The sequence below is a fragment of the Ursus arctos genome, unplaced genomic scaffold, assembly GCF_023065955.2.
Source record: "Ursus arctos isolate Adak ecotype North America unplaced genomic scaffold, UrsArc2.0 scaffold_10, whole genome shotgun sequence".
Classification (NCBI taxonomy): domain Eukaryota; kingdom Metazoa; phylum Chordata; class Mammalia; order Carnivora; family Ursidae; genus Ursus; species Ursus arctos.
Window position 1 is genome coordinate 56,657,892 of NW_026622764.1, and position 21,350 is coordinate 56,679,241.

The 21,350-nt window shown below is 46.4% G+C and overlaps 1 protein-coding gene across 16 annotated transcripts in view; it reads right to left on the reverse strand.

The window, feature by feature from the left end:
• Positions 1-12,072: 12,072 nt before the first annotated feature.
• Positions 12,073-21,350, reverse strand: part of CAB39L (calcium binding protein 39 like) — a 112,281-nt gene continuing 103,003 nt past the window's right edge. For all 16 annotated transcript variants that reach the window (XM_048215478.2, XM_048215483.2, XM_048215475.2 and 13 more), the window contains one exon: positions 12,073-14,429. In XM_048215478.2, coding sequence (XP_048071435.1) covers positions 14,250-14,429 — 180 coding nt within the window. In that variant the 3' untranslated portion in view covers positions 12,073-14,249. The remainder of the gene's footprint in view (positions 14,430-21,350) is intronic.

The following is a 21,350-nucleotide window of genomic DNA, read 5'->3' on the forward strand; positions in this document are numbered from 1 at the left end:
CTTTGACTATAATTTTACTACTGAAAGGGATTATAATGTTTTGCTGTTGTGACTGTGCTCATTTAATCATGTCTAAAATTCTCCTAAAGTCCAATACTTTTTCAGGGCAGTGAGGCATTGTGGCAGAACAGGTCGGGGGGCTTGCTGGGTTACATCTGTTAAAAATGGGGCATGCGTTTATTGGGACCCTCAAGACTGGCACTCAGAAGTCACCTCATCCTGTGTTTACCAACAGAGACACTGACGGTGGTTGAGTGCAGTCATTTCCCATCATTTAGGACCATCTTGAGCATTGTCTGAGATTTAGTGCCCCTGGCCCATACCCACCAAATGCCACTTGAATCATCCAGATATCTGGACAACAAACGTCCCCTGGGGGTGTGTGCAGGGGGCCACCCTTGGCTGAGAACCGCTGATCGATCCAACGACCCATGAATAGCTGCATGTCCCCTTCAACTGTCCTCCAAAGATTACAGGTCAGCCGGGCTCTGCTCCAATGCCCCATACCCCCCAGTGGTGAAGAAATCAGCACCTCTTAAAGCCATATTTGAACTCTACTCATTACTAAAATGTTATTTTTTTATGACCTAACTCCACCCCCCCCACACTCCCTCATTTCCATCATTAGCCCTTGGTCTGTAACACAGACCTCTTTGTGTCTCATCCCCTTCTACATGAATGCTCTTCAGTCTCTGAAAGTAGCCATTGTGTTCCTGCTGTCCCATGACCGCCTCCCGCCTCTCCTGGAAACTTACTGTGTCATTGTACGTGGGTTTGCACTTCACAGGAAAGCACTTTTTATAGTACCTTATTTAATTTTCGCACCGAGATGTAGGGGTGATCACTTCCTCTTTACAGGGAATGACATGGAGTCTCGGATCCAGTGACTGACCCAAGGCTGCCCTGCTGGTCATTGGTAGAGCCAGAACATGAATCTAGTTCTTCTGCAAATTTAGTGCCAGTCACACTTTCCCAGCGTTCATGGAATTTTGGATGCCTTCTTTCTTCCCATCTCCAACTCTGCTTGTCTCCCATGGTAGCAGGCATCATGGCTCCGATTTTTTTACCCTTTTTTGTATTCACATCATTTACCACATAGCTTTGCCTTTCGTCCCAGTAACAGATGGAATATATTTCTCAGCTCTTAATTTTGCGTTCAATAGAATGAAATGAAAATGCCATCATGCCAGTGCTGATGTTAGACCTCAAGAACTTGCTCTTTTGAGTTTCTGCCCTCACCAGACACAAGGAGCAGAGCCACCTCAGCCAGCCCTACCTGGATGAGGTGACCCCAGCCAACCCAAGGACTTGCAAGAAAAAGATAATTGGTGTTATTTAACTTGCTGAGTTTGGAAGGATTTGTCACGCAGCAGTGGCTAGCTGATACATTTCTCCAACCTTCAGAAAACAAAGGCTTCCCTTTCCCATTGTTTTTCTTTCCCTCATTACTTGGAAGCCTGTACTAGCTTTCATAACATCCTCATCTTTTGTTTATTCCACACACCACTGCTACCTTTCTGCCCTACTCTCCCTGTGGGAAGGAGCTCCCAACCCCTAATGGCCAAACATTACTTGGTACCTGCAGCCTTTAGAGCCCTGAATCATCCTGCGCTTCTGAAACTTCTTTGGCTTTCATGACATGTCCCGTGTTTCTCATCTCCCTCCTGTCCTCCCGGGGATCTCCTCTCTTCCCTCTTTGCCTCTGGTTTTGCTTTCCTTCCTCCAGGGACCCCAGCCTCTCTCATGACTTCAGGGACTGCAGAAGTATTGACAGCTCTTTGCAACCCCACAGCTCTTCCAAGTTCCAGCAGTGTGTGCGTGTGTGCTTCACAGCTCCCCCAGGCGGCCCTCGGGGGTTTTACACAGGGAATGATTGCAGGCCGTGTGGAAGACAGATGGGCTTAGGGAGAGACCAGTGCCCAGGACTCCAGACAGGAAGGTACTCCAAGAATCCAGGCAAGAGGTGATGTAGCCAGACTCGGGGTGTCAGGGTCACTGGAAACCCTTGACTGAACACCTGTGCTTCCTGGTGTGGAGTTGGAGTTTTGTTTCTGGACCCAGGTATAGGACTTCACATTTATCCTCCTTAAATCTAATCATCATTAGATTTAGTCCATTACTGCAACCTGTCACACTCCTTGATAATTTCATTATACCTGCTTAATTAGGCATCCCTCCCAGACCCCTGTCGATCCAGTCTTTTGGTCAATGTGTTACTTCTATCCTACTCAAGGAACAGATCACATTGAAAAGAAAGGCCCTGGCAGAAGATCACAGTAAGGCCTGTTACTTGTTTTAGCCACCAGATGGCTGCATGTCCCAGAAATTGATGCAGGTGCAGCTTGTGAGCGAAACTAGGATTTGAGCATTATTGGACGCTTGGGGATTTGGAATTGGGGTTGGGGGAGCATAGAGGGGACATGGAAGGAGAGTATGGCTCACTGGAACTGCATACATTGTAGCATCAGCCAGCAAGGAGGAGGAGGTTGGCAGGGCGAAATGAAACCAAGAAGGGCGTTTGGAACAATTCTGAGGTGCAATAGGGAGCCTTAGAGGGTTGTAAGCAGGAGAGTGACACAATCATGTTTGTGCCCTTAAACAATCACTCCAGCATCAGTGTGGAGAACCCATCAGTGTGGAGTGATGGCTGGTGGTTGGATCAAAATGAGAAGCGATGAGGGTTTGAGCAAAGGTGATATTTGTGGGGCATAAGAGGAGGGGACAGAAGAATGTGACTGAATTGAGCAGAAAGAGGACGGGACTTGCAGAGGGTTAGCAGGATCTGCCCAGCAGTGGTGCCCCAGGCTGACACCAGTGAAATTGTGATTCATACAGAATGAATCAGTTGTTCATGCAAAAATATCGATTAGATATATAGATATCTATATATATATCTCGATTCATATACATATGAATATACATATATATATACATATGAATCTATATATATATTATCGATAACATATAATATACATCGATATATATATCGATAATATATATATCTCGATTAAGCACTCACTGTGTTCCAGGCACTGGGCTAGACCCTGGGGATGTTTCTGTGAAGAAAACAGACACGGCCTGGCCCCAGGAATACTGCAATCTGGTGTGGGAGGCAGCCTGAAAAGCGGGTGGCAGGCTCCTCGTGCGCTCGGGGAAGCCCAGAGCAGATATTCAAGCTGGGGGACGAAGAACCAGGTCAAGGCACTGCCATACAGAAAAGATAATATAGTAAGATAGTTCCAGGCGGAGGTGACAGCCTGGAAGGGGAAAGCCCAGGGCAGGAACGATAAAGCAGGTGGCTTTGCTGGGACCTCCTGGGAGCCAGGTCAGGCACGCGGTGCTCGGAGGACAGTGGCAAGGGCTTTGGGTTTCCTCTGAGCGCTCAGAGCAGGGCCTGGGCCGGTCTGAGCTATGAAAAGTTCCCCTCGGACGTGCGCGGATCCGCGAGGGCAGCCGCCGTGAGGGGTGAGCTGGACCCCGCAGAGCAGCGCGCCGATGGGGCACAGGATTCGGAGGTAGAAGTGCGGCCAGAACGGCTGTGGGTGAGAGCTCAGGAGAGGCCCCGCTCACGACCTGGTGCGCGGCTGGTGTGAGCGATGGGGGCGGCGAGCGGGCGCGCAGGACTCCCCAACTGTGCTTTGGCTTCCTGACGTTTGCTAGCAGGCAGGAATGCTTAGCCAGCTTGGAGGTGAGAAAAGGGGTCTGGGGCCAGCGATGGGGCCACCGGCTTGCACACGGTTGTAGAGGTAGAGGAGCGCAGGGGCGGTGTGTGTGTGGGGGGGGGGTGTTCAGGAGAGGAGTGGTCCGAGAGGCCGGGGGGCAGGGGGGGGGGGGGGAGGACAGGGCCCTGCGCGCGGCTATGAAGGGTGAGGTGGAGGAGCCCGAGCTGAGAAGGCACATGAGGGAGAAGACCAGGAGAAGGAGATGCTGGAGCAGGAGAGGACAGGGCTCTGAGAAGAGGCCACCGGTCACCTGCTGCCCGGAGGGTGAGTTACAGGGGGACAGACGATCTCCCCTTGGACTCGGCGACACTGACGTCTCGGTTGGCCCTGGGAAGCGTGTTTTCAGGACAGTGGGGGAAGCTGGGGTGCCGTGGGGGACTGGGTACGTGGCTGGTGAGGAGGGGGCCCACTCGTGCAGAGACTTGAGAAGTTTTGCCCGGAGAGGTGCACGTGGGAGCCAGAGCGGGCAGCCTGAGGGACACGAGAAGGTATTTTCATTCCAGGTGACAGTGGGCGATGTGGAGAGAAGAGGCCAGGTGGCGCCCAGGGGCGGGGAGGGGCTGTGGACACCTGTGTGTGACTGAAGTCAAGAGCGACTTGAGCCAGGGAGATCAGGCCTGCTTGCTCAAGGCAGTTCGTGGCCAACTGGTTCTCTAGGGTGGTGCTTGGGGAAGCCAAACAGGCCTCCTGGATTTATCCGATGGAGGCGGAGGAAAGGGAAGCATTAAAGATCACATCCGTGTTTGTGTCCAGAAGACAGAGAAGATGGCAGCGCCATCAACGGAAGTTGGGGATCTGTTTTTGGTGAACCCATCTGGTTTAAGTTATGATGACTTTGGGGTTTATGGTTCGGTCTAAAAAAGTGAAGTCCAAGAGGCAGTTGAAAGTGGAGAGAGAAGTGGAATGTTATGGCTGGAAACACACTTTCTGCAGGAACTACCTGGAAACTTGGTGATGGGAAGAAGAGCAAAGACCCAAGCAGAGAGCGGAGGTTCTCCAAGCAGACAGTGGGAGAAGCAAGAGGACAGGAGATCTGGAATCAAGGCAGTCCTTCAGTGCTGGTGGCGATGGCATTGGTAATAGTAATCTCAGAAAGGTGCGTGACCCTTTGACTTTAGGAATTTCTTACGATTATAAGGAAATAATCATGGATGGGTACAAAATTAGTTATAGTGATATTCATTGTGGTATGATTTGTAAAAATGATATTCTGGAACCAAGTGGAGATTGGTCTGGTAAATTCCGCAATGGGATACTACACAGCCAGTAAAAATGAAGAACTTTATGAGATAATGTATGCATTCATGAGCTAATAAGTAACAAAAACAGGCTGCAAAATTATCTATCATTGATTCTATTTTTAAATTTAATAGCTTTGTTGAGGTACTTCACATACAATTCACTCTTTAAAATGTACAGTAGAGTGATTTTTAGGTATATTAAAGATATGTGCAGGGGCGCCTGGGTGGCACAGCGGTTAAGTGTCTGCCTTCGGCTCAGGGCGTGATCCCAGCGTTATGGGATCGAGCCCCATATCAGGCTCCTCCGCTGTGAGCCTGCTTCTTCCTCTCCCACTCCCCCTGCTTGTGTTCCCTCTCTCGCTGGCTGTCTCTATCTCTGTCGAATAAATAAATAAAATCTTTTAAAAAAAAAAAAAAGATATGTGCAGTCATCACCAGAGTCCATTTTGGAACACTTTCATCACCTCAAAAAGAAATGCTGTCTTTAGCATATGTCCCGGTAACCCTCCCCCTGCCCTCTGCTCATGTAACCACTTGTCCTTCTGTCTCTTTAGATTTAATGAGTGGAATCATATGGAATCATATAGTGTGATCTTTTATGTCTGACTTCTTTTGGTTAACATAGTGTTGTCAAGGTTCGTCCATGTTGTGGCAGGTACCAGTCCTTCATTTGTTTTTGTGGTTGAATAATGGTTTATTGTGTGGTATCCCACATGTTGTTTATTCATTTTGTCAGCTGATGGACATTTGGGTTGTTTCGAACTGTTGGCTATTACAGACATTTGCGTGCAAGTTTCTGTGTGCACAAATGTTTCCATCTCTCTATATATATGGGTATATACCTATATATACCTCTATATATACATCTATATATACGGGTATATACCTAAGAGTGAAATTGCTGGGTCATATGAAAGCTGTGTTTAATCACTTAAGAAACTGCCAGATTCTCTCCCACAACAGCGACACCATTTTACATTTCTACCAGCAGTGTGTGAGGGTTCTGGTTTCTCCATGTCCTCGCCAACACCTGTTATTATTGGACTTTTTACTTCTAGCCATTCTAGTGGGTGTGAAGTGGTGTCTCATTATGGCTTTGATCTGCATTTCCCTGATGAGTGATGTTGACAATCTTTGCATGTACTTACTAGCCAGTTGTCTATCTTCTTTGGAGAAATATGTATTCAAGTCCTTTGCCCATTTTTTAAATTTGTCTCTTACGTTGCATATCATGATAGTGTTTTTGTAAACAAAAGTTACGCATCCAAAAAGGCTGAAATGATAGTGTGGCTGACAGCTGTTGCCCTGCATTGTGAATTATGTGTTAATTTAATTATTTACTTTTTGTTTCCGTTATCTCCTAAATGTTTTATAATGAACGTAGGGGTAATAAGATAAACTTTACGACGAATAGGAAAGGACCAAGTAGCCGCTGAATGGGGTCAGACCAAAAACTTGTTGCTGGCCCCCAGTTGAGGCAGTGGTCACAGTCTCACCTGTTTCTGACCCCCTTCCCTGGAGCGGGGAGGGAGAGAAGGGCTGACAGTGGGGAGGGTTTTGCCTGGGGGAGGGCGCTCTGTGCCTGCTTGCATTGGAGAACTGCACAGGCCCAGCCTCGGGGCATCCTGGAAGACCTTTCTACAGTGAGTTGACTCACAGGCTCCTCCCTGATGCCCGGGAGAGAAGGAACTGCAGGGACACGGGGAGATCCACTCCAGTGAGGCAGCCCACCCGCTCTTCACCACCTCCCCACAGGCAGCTCAGAGCAGACCCTAGCTCCCTGCCACAAGGCCAGGGCCAGATGCTGAGCCTTTCCTGACAGCGACAGTGTGAAAAGGGCCCTCCCTTCCTGGCCCCCCTCCTCTAGCTGCCAGTTTCCTGGCTGCTTAGGCTGCGGGCTACTGGGATGCGGACAGGCACAGCAAACTGACAACTGAAAACAGCCACTCGCTCAGAAATGTCCCCAGTCAAGGTGAAGGGCAGACACGCCCTCCCCCTTCCTCCCACACCCTGGGCAGCAGAGTCTCATTCTTGCCGCAGGGCCAGGTCGCCGCCACGTGAATGTCGCGCTCAGTGCCCGAACCAGGCAGAGGCGCCTTCCCCGCAGCAGGAACAGCAGTCTGCAGTTAGGGCCTCGCCTCTGCTCCTGAAGCTGGGGTCCTGGCCGGGGCCTCTTGAGGGCGGGGGCTGGGGAAACAGTGAGGCCTGGCCGGAGGCCAACCACTTTTTTGTCTCAGTGGTATTTTTTCCAAGGTATGTCAGCTGGTGTTTAGGGTAACGGGAGGAATACGTAGCCTCTTCGTGACCAGCTCTGGCCAACAGAGCTTACTGCACGAGACAGACTCGGATGGGTGTTGCCATGGGTGGGTCTGGCGGACAGCTAGAAAGAACATCAGGCTGTCGGGCAGCAGGGACCTCGGGGTGGTGGGGCGGCCCCAGCAGCCCTCAGCCCTCATTGAACAGAGGAGGAGGCTGCAGTGGAGGAAGATGGCGGTTTCCCCCTGAGCCTCTGCCTTCAGGGAGGAGAAAGCCTTCAAGTAGGAGACGGCTACAGACAACGTCCGAATACATACGAAAACTGGGTGAAGGACTGGGTGGGTTCTGAGGCCCGAACTACACCAAGGAGTGGACGGCTTCCTCTTCACGCAGACTTCAGGAACCCCCCTCCAGACCGGAGTGACTGGCCCGTACGGAGGCAGGAGAGCGAGGCTCCTGTCTCACACAGTCCAAGAGTGAATCTCGCGGACAAAGGAGAGGGAGTAAAGCGATAATTTTAGTAAGCAAAGATACGGAAAAAGCTCTCAGGAGTGAGAGGGGTCCCGACTGGGCTGCCAACGTGGGCCTCCACTGGCAGTCGCTTATTTAGAGTTGACCAGGGAACTTCCGGCCTTGACATTCTTGTGACATCTTTGTTTGAGTAAGGGCTGGTGAAACATCTTTAATGGCTTACTTCTTTGGGGTCTGGTTTTCTTTGTTGGTCACAGGTGACTGTCATAAAAAAAAAGACCCCCCTCTGATGCCCAGGGCAGGGTGGTCTGGTTTGTTCCCTTATCTCTGGTTCCCTTACACCTCCGCATTTTGGGAATTTCTGTGAGCCTGATCACCTAGCCCCGCCTCTCCCTTACTCAATACCTTTCTTGAGCTCCAGACTCATTTGTCCACCCGCTGCCTGGACGTCTCCTCTTGGGGAAGTCTCCACACCGAACTGTCCAGAGCTCCCCTCACCATCTCTCACGCGACTCTGCCTCTTGGTTGGGCACGTTGCCACAGCCATGGGCCTGTGAGGCACCCTCTTCCTCACCCTTACCTTCTAGAAATCGGACAGCACTAGGTGTGGTCAATATTAAGTCCTGGATGTCTCACAAGTTCTGCAGCTCCTGCCTCTGGGTTCTGGGTTTGAATCCTGCTTAGTCATGTGCTCACTGTACGATCTTGGGCAAGGGACCCTCTCCGTGTCTCTGTTTCTGCATCTGCAAAATCAGGATAACGAGCACGTGCCTCCTACAGGGGTTCTGAGGACTGAGTTTAGTACTCATGAAGCATCTAGAGCAGGGCCGACGCAAAGCAGGCGCTAAGTCAGCAACAGCTGCCTTGATGATGGTATTAAACCCTTAGGGTGGCTTTCAAGACTCCCCTCCCCGCCCCCTCCGCGTGTCCGCACACCATGTGCAGGGCACACGCCTCGTCACTCTCTGACCACGCCACATGCCGTGCCGCTGCGGCTGCCTCCGCCTGGAGCGCGCACCCCGAATTCCCTCTGCCGCCCGCAGCGAGCCCCCGGGGTGGCGGAGGGAGCCAACAGGGGAGCACGTCCCGTGCCGGTCCTCGCAGACGCCGACGTTCGTGAGGGCCTTCACTTCAGAGCCACCCTGTGAGGCACGTCGTCTTTTTCGCCTCACTTTTTGGGCAGGAAACTGAAGCTCAGCGATTATCAGCATCCCACAGCCAGTAGTGGAGCTGGAATTCAGTCCAGGGGTGGCCACCCCCACCCCGTGGGCTTCCACTGAGTCTGTGCAAACCTCTCCTGCCATTTAAGAGGGGAAAATAGAGGTCTTTGAGAGAGAAAGGACAGTAAGAAGAGGTGGAGACCGTTCCCCCAGTGGTGGGCTTGCCGTGGCCGATTTATTGAAGCTGAAACATGTTTCCAGGACTAAAGAATGTGCGCTGGTCTCAAGGGCAAGTTGTCGGGGTTGCAAGGGGAAGCCACGTGGCAGCCATGTTTACGCCGGGAAGGTCCGCGCAGTGGCTGTTGCGGCGCACCTTGCTGTGGGGGCTGGGGGACATCCCCCTGCACCTCCTCCTCAGCTTCTCTGTGTCTGGGTTCAGCCTGGAGAGCTCCACTGTCAACTGTGCTGTCCTGAGGTCAGACGAATTCTGGAACGTGGAGGAGTCCAGAGCTTTGCCTGCCTTGCGTTCCCTGCAGACTCAGGGACAGTGTGCAAGGTCTTTTCAGTCTGGCAATGTGGGTGTGTCACTCCGTGGTTGTTCCCTGATCAACCCCTAAAGGTAAGGAGAGTTAGATCAATGGATGTTGGGTTAAAGGAGTCAACAAGTGATTGAATAAATAAATATTTTAGTTGCTTTGGGCTTTATTTATTTTTAAAGATTTTTTTTAATGATTTTTTATTATGTTAGTCACCATACAGTACATCCCCGGTTTCCGATGTAAAGTTCGATGATTCATTAGTTGCGTATAACACCCAGTGCACCATGCTATAGGTGCCCTCCTTACTACCCATCACCAGTCTATCCCATTCCCCCACCCCCCTCCCCTCTGAAGCCCTCAGTTTGTTTCTCAGAGTCCATAGTCTCTCATGTTTAAAAATTTTATTTATTTGTCAGAGAGAGAGTGTACAAGCAGGGGGAGTGGCAGGCAGAGAGAGAAGCAGGCTCCGTGCTGAGCAGGGAGCCCGATGCAGAACTCGATCCCAGTACCCTGGGATCATGACCTGAGCTAAACAAAGGCAGATGCTTAACCGACTGAGCCACCCAGATGTCCTTGCTTTGGGCTTTAAATTTTGGGACTAAAACTAAGGGAACTCGTTTTCCAACTTCCCCAAAGGACAAATTAATGTATTACAACATGTTCCCCTAAAGATCCCCCATGATCACAGCTTTTTAAAGTAATATAGATGGCTCACAGTGCAGTGATTAATCTACAATCAGTATTGAATTGATGGTAATGGGCTTGTAAATTTTTATGTGGTTTTGTGACTTTATTTTACAGTGTTGGTCATCATACACTTCCCTCCATGGGAGGAACTAGGAGATCCTGACAGGAATCAGATGGGCGGCCATCAGACTGCAGCCTCTTGGCAGTCGTGTGGCACCGGGCCACGGATGAATGTGAGATGGAAGAATGGCTGACGGGGCAGCAACCACTCCTATCAGGAAATCTAAGCCAACATTATGTCCACCTGAAAAAGCCAGCCAGGAAAAGAAAAGCAGGTACAGAATTACAGTCTGAAATGAATACTGGTGTAGAGACAAGGGATTGCTCAAAATGGCGGAGAAATTCAAGATTGAGTTCCCTATCCTATAGGTCTAATTTGATCTTCCAAACATGAAACAGCCAAAGAGAACAAATTTGACCTCCTTCAATGAATCTAGGTTTTGAAGTCTTCCTACTGAGTTATCCTTGAGCCCTGAAATTCAGGATTCTCTCTTTTCCTTGGGGGCCATGATGAGGGAAGGGTCTGCCTCTCCTGGGGTAGAGAGCTGAAGAGCAGGTCGGCCGGGAGGGAGGCTGCCTGGGTATGCATCCTGGTTTCCAAAGATACGACCTTTGGGGTCAGACCTTTCCCTAAATCCTGGCTCTGCAGCTGGCTGTCTGATCTGGAGCAAGTTCCTTAACCTTTCTGTAATTCGGTGTTCTCTGTGAAGTGGAGATGGAGGCCTTGTGCCAGCCAGGCTTATCGCGCTGATTTCCTTTGCTTCATTATGGTAGTGACACACAAGCACTTTTCATAGTTCAAAAACAAAACTATGTCCTTGTTCACATCCATCTTCACTCTTTCCAATCTTCTTAGGAAGACCACATCTAGCTTTATAGGTTTCAGACCTTTGTCCAACTGCAGGCCCCACTACGGTATCCAAAACCTTCCTGAAAGAGCATGAACAAAAAGTTGGTGATCTCATGCCAAACATAGTGTTTTGGAGAAAACAAAGGAAAAAAGTAAAAGATATAAAAATATATAAAACTATAAAAATTTCCTCTAATATAAGTAGACTAGAAAGATCTGTGAATCGACTTTGAAACATTTATCTTTTCACATTAAAAAAATTGTAGCGACTTTCCAATTTCATTTTCTATTACATTATTACGATCTCTTCCAGGTCTTGTGTACTTTCCAGACTGCAGTATGGCTCCAAGCAGCTTTGTATCACACAAACCATTTTGGCCAGTCACAGAGGCTTTCAAAAGCTCACCCGCTCTTCCTTGGCGTATATGCGGCCCCAGAGCCGCCAAGGATGAGGTGGAGGCTGGCAGTTGAGAAATGCTGCACAAGGGCCATGTGCCCCTCGGCCTTTCCTCCAGGGGTAATCCTAACATTTGGCCGATATCTGGCTTTAGCCAAGAGCCTCGTCCAAGAACATCATGAGCTCATTCCCTGCTGGCTCATTCTGGGACCGATCCCCCAGGAGCCTCCCGGGGCTGCAGTGGGGAAGGGCACGGAGTACTTCCTGACACCCTGGACCTCCCCTGTTCCCAGTCGGGAGGATGAACGAGGGAGGAGGAAGAGAGTTTGGCTTCAGGCCACCGTGGGTTTGTATCCCAGGTCTAGTCCATGCTGTCTGGACAGCATGGGAGTTAAACTGCTCAGAGCCTCAGTTTCCTCAGATATAAAATGGGAGCGCCTCTGGCTCTGATGTGTGTATTTGGTACCAGGCAGGTGGGGCCCCGGCAGTGACAGCCTCACTTGGACAACCAGACAGCAACCGCGTTGTGGAGTGAGCTAAGTGCAGGTGCGGGGAGATGGTCTGGGGCCTCTGGGCGGCCCAAGCACCCCCCCAAAGGCCAGCCCACCCTCCCCCTGGGCGCTCCCTGTTTGGAGTGGGGACGGGAGCACAGACCAGCCACATGCAAAGGAACAAAACTGACTACGGAGTGTGTGCGCCTTTTTATTTAGTCAGTCTTTATTTAAATGTGTTTTGAAATAGTTTATTAAATAGGACCTTCTCAAAGTTCAATTCTCACAATATTTACAGCGAATTTTGTGCAAACATATTTTGACTGTGAGCATCTTGCTCCCCCCTTCCCCAGTAATAATTTACAAATTTGTATCACACAAAACCCCAGCTACTTCATTCATTGCCTCTTAGCTCCAGTTTTCTATTTGACGGGTACTGAACTAGAAGAAGGACTTGCTAGTGAGCAACTAATTCAAGCCTAGAGGAAATAAAATGTTTGATTTATCAAAAAAGAATTATAACAAGGCCTTGCTTTCCAAATGGAAACACGTGTCCTAAGATGTTGTGGAACAGTGTTAGCAACCAAATCAACTTCCAGTGGTTACTGAGCCTTCTCTCTCTTTTTTAACATTTACAGTCTTCTCTTTTAATCAAATAAGCAAAACCAGAAAAGTCAAATTCTAAGAGACTCTGGACTGTCAGGAAATGTTATAAAAATAATCTGATTTCAGTGACGAAAGAATGAAGGTCATCAGTGGGCTGCGGGCTGACCCTCCACACTGGCGTCGGCCAGAGATGCTACTAGGGGTCCCGCGGGTCCCACTCCGTCTGCCTCGGGAGTCCACGCTGGCCCTACCGAGAGCTGGGGAAGCCTGCCAGCTAATTCTCCAGATACAAAATCTACAGAGGGCACTGATCCTGGAGAAGGACCCCTGGAGAGGCGTCCTTCCCTCTCTGGTGGAGAAAGACCTGGCTGAAGAACACGGCGCACAGTATGGTACAAAGTAAGGGTCCTTACGGAAGGCCACAATGCACGATTTGGAAACAGAATTATGAAAAAATACAGATTAATCATTATACCCCTAATGTCTTGTAAATACAGCTTTAAAATTTCATTTTATATACTTGATGTCTGAGAACAAACCATAACCTTTTTTGTTGTTTTTGGTCCAATACCTTTTTTAAAGAACATAAATTAAGTCCTTAATCATACTAGTACGCAAGAGAATACTTGAGACCACATTTTTGTAGGTTTTCTACCTTTTCGCTGAAAGCTTTGATGGGAAATTAGAGTGGCAGCTAATTAGAAAATAAACTGAAAAGATAACTTTTAGTCCTTTGAGAATTTTTTCACACATTTAATCATTTGCCCTTCCAATGGCAGTGTTCCCTTATTTATAAAAGCGGGCTAACCCACTGGACCCATGGTTTTGTACATGTGAGGCATCCCAATGCAATGGTTCCTATTCTAAAACACACTTTCACCACAAAAGAATTTTCCCATTGTGACAATTAGGAATGAAATATTCCAAACATTCCCTAACGCTCCAGAAGTGAGAGTGAAACAGCAGTACCTACTGCTAAAGCTGTGGTCCTTCACTATCTGTTCCAAGTTCTCAAGTGAGCAGGTCATACCCGCGGGTCCCCTATGTCCCCGTGACCCCTGCTGACCCGTCCTACTTTGGCCGAGCTGGTTCCCAGCTACCCTGGCTGCAGGCTGCAGGGGGTGCGCCAGGAGTGGGGTGCTGAGGCGAGCCGCTGGGACCTGGGACGGAGCTTGGGACAGTGAGCGGGACAGTGAGCGGAGAGAGGGCTGCGCTTCCCTAGGAAGTTAGCTATGGTTAAAATGGGCAGGGAACAAAGATGTGTGACAACTGAAAACATGGACCTTATTTCGTCAGAGTTTTCAGCGCCGTGAGAAATCCGCATGTCCAAGTGCAGACAGGTGGAATGGTTTTGCGCCTCTTGCCCTCACCCCCAGTTCTCCTCGGAGAACTTGACTTTGAGGGCTCAGTGATGCCCGTCATTTGGGCTTCGACTCGGTGGCCTGTGGTGACTGACCCAGGGCTCGGGCCTCCAAGCCCACGGCCCTGCTGCTTTTTGTCAACAAAGGGTTAAAACTGTTTTTATCAGTGTCTAATGCAGTGGCTCTGATTTCACATAAATCATCACAGACTTGATTCAAATGAATACGTTACTCTAGGTTAATCATTTCTCATTCAAATGTTTATATTCCATCTCCCCTGACCAATGAGTTGAGAAAATCCAGGCACCTCCTCCAAAGCCTTCCCAAGAACAATTACTTTTTGAAATGACACTTTCTGTACAAACTGAGCAAATGAGCCGGTGACTGTGGGGAGGGTGGCTGAGACGGTCAAGGGGTGGTTTTCTTCAAGTCCCGGATCTGTTTGATCAGGTAGTTCTTCTCATCGCTGAACTGCTCATCGTCTGTCCTTTCCTTTTGGAAGCTGCTCAGAAACTCAATGAGTTTGGGTTGATTTTTTAGCAGAATCTCCACAATAGGCTGTGTTTTGTGAGGACTGGCCACGAACACCTGAAACGTATACAGAAACCAACACCTCAGACAGGAAACACACATTAGGGACAACACAGACCCGACTCGGGGTCCCCGTGCTACTTGTGTTGGTAAAATGTAGGAGCCCCAGAGCATGCTTCCCTGGTGAGGGCAATCTGTAATTCCCCATCCAGAGCCGTGTTCTGGAGAGCTAGCCGGGCGCTCATCAGAGCTGTCTGGGAACAGTTTTTACTTTTACTTTGTTTTGCTTTTAAATGTCTTAAATGTTTATATGTTCTTAACGATATAATCTTTCCAAGAGAAAAGAACATAACAGACACCAATATACTCACCAACAACTTGAGCAGATTTTGCCATTTTACTTCAAATCTCTTTTTAAAGGAATAAAACAATACAAATAGATGCAGACTCTCACTTTCCATCTGTCCCCCACCCCCTTGAGCAGTGTGCTTCCATCCCCAAGCATGTTTTTATCCTTTTCCTCCTACGACATATATATGTAATAAATATAAACATGTATTCACATGTGCTTTTTAAATATAATTTGGTGTGTGAACAAGTAATATATTCATCTGGCTAAAAAATTCAAAAAAGACAAAGGTGAAAAGTTCCCCTCTCACCTTCCCTCCCTGGAGGTCACCAATGACATTCTTTCCCTATGTATGTGGAGCTTTAAAATCTATAATTTCCCAGGCTCCACCTCCCAGAGACTCCAACTCAGCAGATCTGGGGTGGAGGTGTAGCATTCTGTATTTTTATAAAGTTCCACAAAGATTCTTACGTGCACTCCTGTTGAAACCACAGTCCTAGACTAGTGACTCAGCTGTACTATAAAAGACAGCAATGACCATAATAATAGGACACAATAGCTCAAAACTATTATACTGACTGGTGTAATATTTCTCAATGGACATACTTCTAAGTTAGATGGTACATACATGACGACATGAGAGTACCCGTAAAAGTATGTGACTCCTATACAGCTTCATGGTTTCATGTTTTGGGTGCCTCACTCCTCCGAAGGGCTGGGTGCTTTACCACCAGACGCCCTGCCCGGTCCCACACTTCCAACAGTGCATGCTCTAAACACACTATGGACAAGGATCAGTTATGGGGATAAGTGGAGGCTACAATGTTGAGCCCTCAAGGTTTCTCCAGCCCAGCAATCATGAAGAAAGAAAAAAATACACAAAGACGTTAAGGCCCTATGAGAGGGGAAGGAAAGGTTGTGGAGGTTCAAAGGAGGTGAACGTAACATTAGATTTCTGGGTTTATTGTGTAACATGCAAGCTAGTCCATGAATCAGATTTTTCTATTTCTTCTTGAATCAGTTTGGTAGTTTGCAAGTTCCTAGGGATTTGTCCATTTCATTTACGTTATCTAATTTGTTGGTTAGATTACACTACAATTATTCATAGTGTTCTCTTAATGATTTTTTTAAAAATTTCTATAAAGGGATTGAATTGGTAATCAAAAACCTCCCAACAAAGAAAAGCCCAGGACCAAATGACTTCACTGGTAAATTCTACAAACTTTTAAGGAAGAATTAACACCAGTCTATTTCAAATTCTTCCCAAAAAAATAGAAGAGAAGGGAACACTTCCTAATTCACTCTATGAGGCTGGCCTTACCCTGATGGCAAAGCCAGACAAAGGTATCACAAGAAAACTACAGACCAGTATCCTTTATGAATAAAGATGTAAAACTCCTCCATAAGATACAAGCAACCTGAGTCTAGCATCATATTAGAAGAATTACATGCCATCAACAAGTGGAATTTATGCTAGAAATATAAAGGAGGTTCAACATAATAAAATCAATCAATGTAATAAACCACATGTATGGGGTTGAACTGTGTCCCCTCAAAATATGAATGTTTAAGTCCTAACCCTCGGTACTTATAAATGTGACCTCATTACAGACATAATCAAATCCAGATGAGGTCATACTGGATGAGGGTGGGTCCTAATCCTATGATCAGTATCCTTATAAGAAGAAGAAAATTAGGACAAAGGATCCACAGAGGAAGAAACCATGTCAAGATGAAGACAGACATTGCAGTTAGGCATCTGTAAGCTAAGGAATGCCCGGGATCGCTGGCAATCACAGGAAGCTAGGAGACAAGCACAGAACAGATTATCCGGTGAATCTCTGCAAAAGGACCCACCCCTGCTGACACCTTGATCTTGGATTTCTAGTCTCCAGAGCTGTGAGACAATACACTGCTGTTGTCTTGAGCCATTCCGTCTATGGCACGTAGTTATGGCAGCTCCAGGCAACTAATACACCACATTAATACACTGAAGAAAAGCCACATAATCACTTCAATTGAAGCAGAAAAAGTATTTGACAAGAGAATGAAGTTGAGCCCCTACCTCACACTGTGAACAAAAATTAACTCAAAATCAATCAAAGGCCTTAATATAAGAGCTAATAAAACTTTTTAAGAAAAATATAGGGATCTATCTTCATGACATTGGATTTGGCATAAGGTTTCTGAGCTATGACACCAAAAGCATGAGCAACAAAAGAAAAAACAGAGAAACTGAACATCGAAATGTAAAACTTTTGTGTATCAAAGGACATTATCAAGAGAGTAAAAAGACAACATACAGCATGGGAGAAAATACTTGTGCATAATATGTATGATCAATGTCTAGTATCCAGAATATATAAAGACCCCTTACAATTCAACAACGACAAAATAACAAGGCTTTTTTTAAATGGGCAAAGGACTCGAACAGACGTTTCTCCAGAGAAGATATATAAATGGCCAATAAGTACATGAGAAAATGCTCAACATCGTTAGTCATTGGGGGAATGCGAATCAAAGCCACACTGGAGTATCATTTCACACGCACGAGGACGGCTACGATAAAAACCCTGAAAACATGTATTGGTAAGAAGGGGAGAAACTGGAACCCCGTACAGTGCTGGCGGGAATGTAAAATGGTGCACCCCCTATGGTAAACAGTTTGGCAGCACCTCCATAAGTTACACATTTAATTACTGTAAGACTGAAAATTCCATTCCGAAGTATATATCAAAGGAACTGAAAAACTCTGTTCAAATAAGAACTTGCATACAGATGTTCCTAGCAGCACTGTTCACAACAGCCAAAAGTCCATCAACTGACAAATTGTGGCATAACCATGCAATGGAATTCTATTCAGCCATAAAACTGAATGAAATACTGATCGTACTACAACGCGGATGAACCTTAAAAACATGGTAATGAAAGAAAGCAGACTCAAAAGGCCATACAGTATAATTCTATTTATGTGAAATTTCCAGACGAGGCAAATCCATTGAGACCAAAAGGCAGATTAGGAGATGCCAAGGGCTAGGGCTGTGGGGAAATGAGGAGTAACTGCCTAGTGGGAACAGGGTTTCCTTTTGGGGTGAGGAAAATGTTCCAGAACTAGATAATGATGACAGTCGTGCAACACTGTAAAAATGCTAAATGCCACTGAACAGTACACTTTAAATTGGTTAGAATGGCAAGGTTTAGGTTACTACAATAAAGTAAAATTGTTACTTACATATATTTTAAAAAGGACTGCTGAGTGGTTTACATTGTGACATAGAATGCCTGACCTTTATATCATAGCCATTAGTAGTGTGTCAGAAAATCACACGCCGAAGCCAAGGACGTGGTTCCTGTGGTTACCATTTGTTTACAAGGGAGCTGCTGTCATGTTTTAGGTAGAAATTGTCTGGCATTTTGCGGTAACTCCATAAATAACTCGTAACAGTTTTTCTTTCTAAAAAAAAATTAAATATATTGGACAAATGAAGCCTCTCTGTTTCAATCCAAAATAAATGTCAAATGTAGAAGAGTTTGCAGTCAGGCATCACTGGACTAACTACACTGAATCCCCACACGGTACACCTAAAAAATGTTACATTTGTTTTCCAGTTTTGCAATTTTCCCTATTTTAATTCTTTATGGCTCCTGAACGCTGCTGCCTCTGAAGGGAGCTGCTGATTCGAGGCGGCCGAGTCACCAGTGCACGACTCCCTCCGGGGTGGGGGGCCCGACGGCCCCAGTGAAGGCTGGAGGTGAACCAGCACCAGAAGGAACGCACTAAATCACGGTACGGTGAACCAAATCTTCTGAATATTATGTCCAGTATAGGGAGTTTCTTGGTTCTCTCTCTGCTGGACCCATTTTTTTTTTAAATGCTATTTTCAAATCATCCCCAAACAAGTTAAACAAATGGAGCCAGCTGTGGCTTCTCTTTTTACAGTGTGGTCTTATTGGCTGTACCCCTTAATTTACACATATTTCAGAAAAGTGATTTATGGAGTTCTCAAGCATGGTTAGAGAAAGGCAAATATCATGACCACAACTCAAATATTTTTAACTTAGAAAACTAAGAATACTTTTGCTGTCTGTTTAAACCTGAATGCTTTTTATGAAGGATAAAAAAAAACGTGTGTCTTACACACACCTTCATTCATTTCATTCAAATTCCATTTTGTCAAGAGGGACTTGCACTAGACAAGGCATTGGAAGGCTCGTTTTCTGCTTTGCATGCTGCAAGCCTAGAATGCTTTGTATGTGGATTTGAAACTGGGGCTCCCCTGACAGTTACATGGAAGTAACTCAAAGCAAAATTTCATTCCACTGAAGTATAAAATAAGGCCCTTTCATTCTAAAGGCTCACCCTCTCAAATGAACACAGACTTGAGCAATGTCGTGTTTAGAATATTCTGACACAATTCTGGCTAGTAATGATCAGAGATAGTAATTTTTTTCCAGTTTAAGAAAGGACCGGATCCCTGCCTCTGCAAGCTGGCTGATGTCTGTGAGCGCCAATGAGCCCATGACCGGACAAGACTGAGCCCCGCCACCTCGGCAGGGAGGGACAGAAACCCTGGGAAGGAAGTGAGAGTGGAGGAGGAGAGCAGGGGGGGAGTTCAGGGTGCTCTAAACATCTCCAGGATCTCCTGAGAGCCTCCTCCTCACTGCCCCCATCCTTAGCATCACCCTGATTAGGAAAGTGACACGTGGAAAACCAGGAAAACGGAGAAAAAAGAGACACAAAGAAGAAAGAAAAAAAATCTCTAAATAATTCCTCCACCCAAAGATAACCACTGTGAATATCTGGTGTATAACCTTTTTTATGCATTTTTTTCTGTGCATATAGCTACACGCAAATATATTTTAGACAAAACTGGGCTTGCCTTCTGTACATGGTGGTTTGTGAGCTGTTTTCGCACGTAATATGTTTTTAATATTTACAGCTCTTCTTACATTAAGCGAGCCAATCACCATTTAAAGTATAGTCAGGGCTATAATAACAGACATTTTTGTTCTGACAACTGCTCTGGCACTTTGGAATCCAAGTTTTTGGGATCTATAAATTATGCACGACTGTGGAAATTACATAGGAAACTATGTATTTATTCCAAAATTACATGGAAAAGCCACTTTTTAAAATGTCTTATTCTAAGAGTAGTCACATTTCCTATTATGAATATTACTAGTATTAATTTTCTTGTATTTTTTAAACTAGGCAATAATATCATAAATACTCAGCACCAGGATTATCAAACTGAGCCGTGAGTTGTATATTTATGTACTTCTCGGCGACGTTGCTGACGTTGGTCACAAACACCCATTAGAAACCTTTCTATAAACAGAGACTTGATTACTTAATGGATTTTTAAAGTAAGTATCTTAAAAAGTAGCAACGAGAGATGAAGTCTTAATTACAGCTTTTCACTTTTTCTCCTCTGCCACACATGAAATAAGCACAACGGGCACAATGAGTTCAGACGAAGGCACGCTACCCTTGAGCGCTCCGCACTGTTCAGAGTAGCTGATGAAACATTAAGCTGATATAAACACTTTTTTGCTGTACTGTTAACATTTTTAGAAAAATTATTAATATTACATCAGCTCGTAGCGGATTCCTAGGTTTATCTGGCTCAATTGTTTTCTCCATCAGTAGACTTAGATTTGGTATGTCGAGACTGGAGTTGTTGGCCTGCTAAAAAAAACAGGTCCTTAAGGAGGTGGGTAATTGATGGTTAGGCTTTCACCAAATTAATCTGTAATTCTGCATTCTTTTCGGTAAGACCACATGGAAATGATTCTCAGCTAGGGTATTTCTTGTTCTGTATCCTTTTTTTAGGTGAATTGTCCAACTGGACGTTGTATTTTGGAAAGGGTGAGGGTGGAGCTTCTTGTTTTCGTGGAAACAGCGATAGCAGCCAACTGCTAGGATCTGAGTGACGGAGGAGCACACTCGGGAACATTTTGGTCACTGGCCATGTCGGAGTTCGAGCAGTTCTAAGAGGTGACCCAAAAGGTACAGACCACCCCATCCCTGTTATGGTTTGGTGAGAAGTGGCATCATGGCCTTTGCTATGAAGGAAGTAACAGGGAGAGGAAAGGGGGTTCGGCTCATAGCTGATACCTAAGTTCATATCGGGCACATCTCTGGGAAAGCCAGGACCACAGAGACAGGTCTCCAGAAGCTAGTATCTTAGAACTAGACTCCTGACTTGCATTTAACTCTTACATTTTACAAGTGAGGAAAGAGATCCAGGCGGATTTGCCCAAAGTCACTGGTGGCAACTAGGCCAGAACGAAGACCCAGGTCTCTTGGCTTCCATGCAGCACTTTCCCACCACACCATCCTGCTTGTCCACAGCGGAAAAAAATGTGAAATGGCATCTCATTCAGTTCCCTGAATTTACCAACAAGCTAATGAAAATAATCTGGCAAAGACATTTTTAGCAGGATGTTCCACATTTCCTGCACCTTATGGAAGGTGCTTTTTTTGGGGGGAAAACTATCAATACAGAACTGTGAAAAAAACCTCTAGGACTCAGCTGTTACTTTTTCTAAATAACAAAATATTGTATTTGGCAAGTGAACAATTCAGTTCATACTTTGGTGGTGGAGACACAGTTAGGGTACAGGGT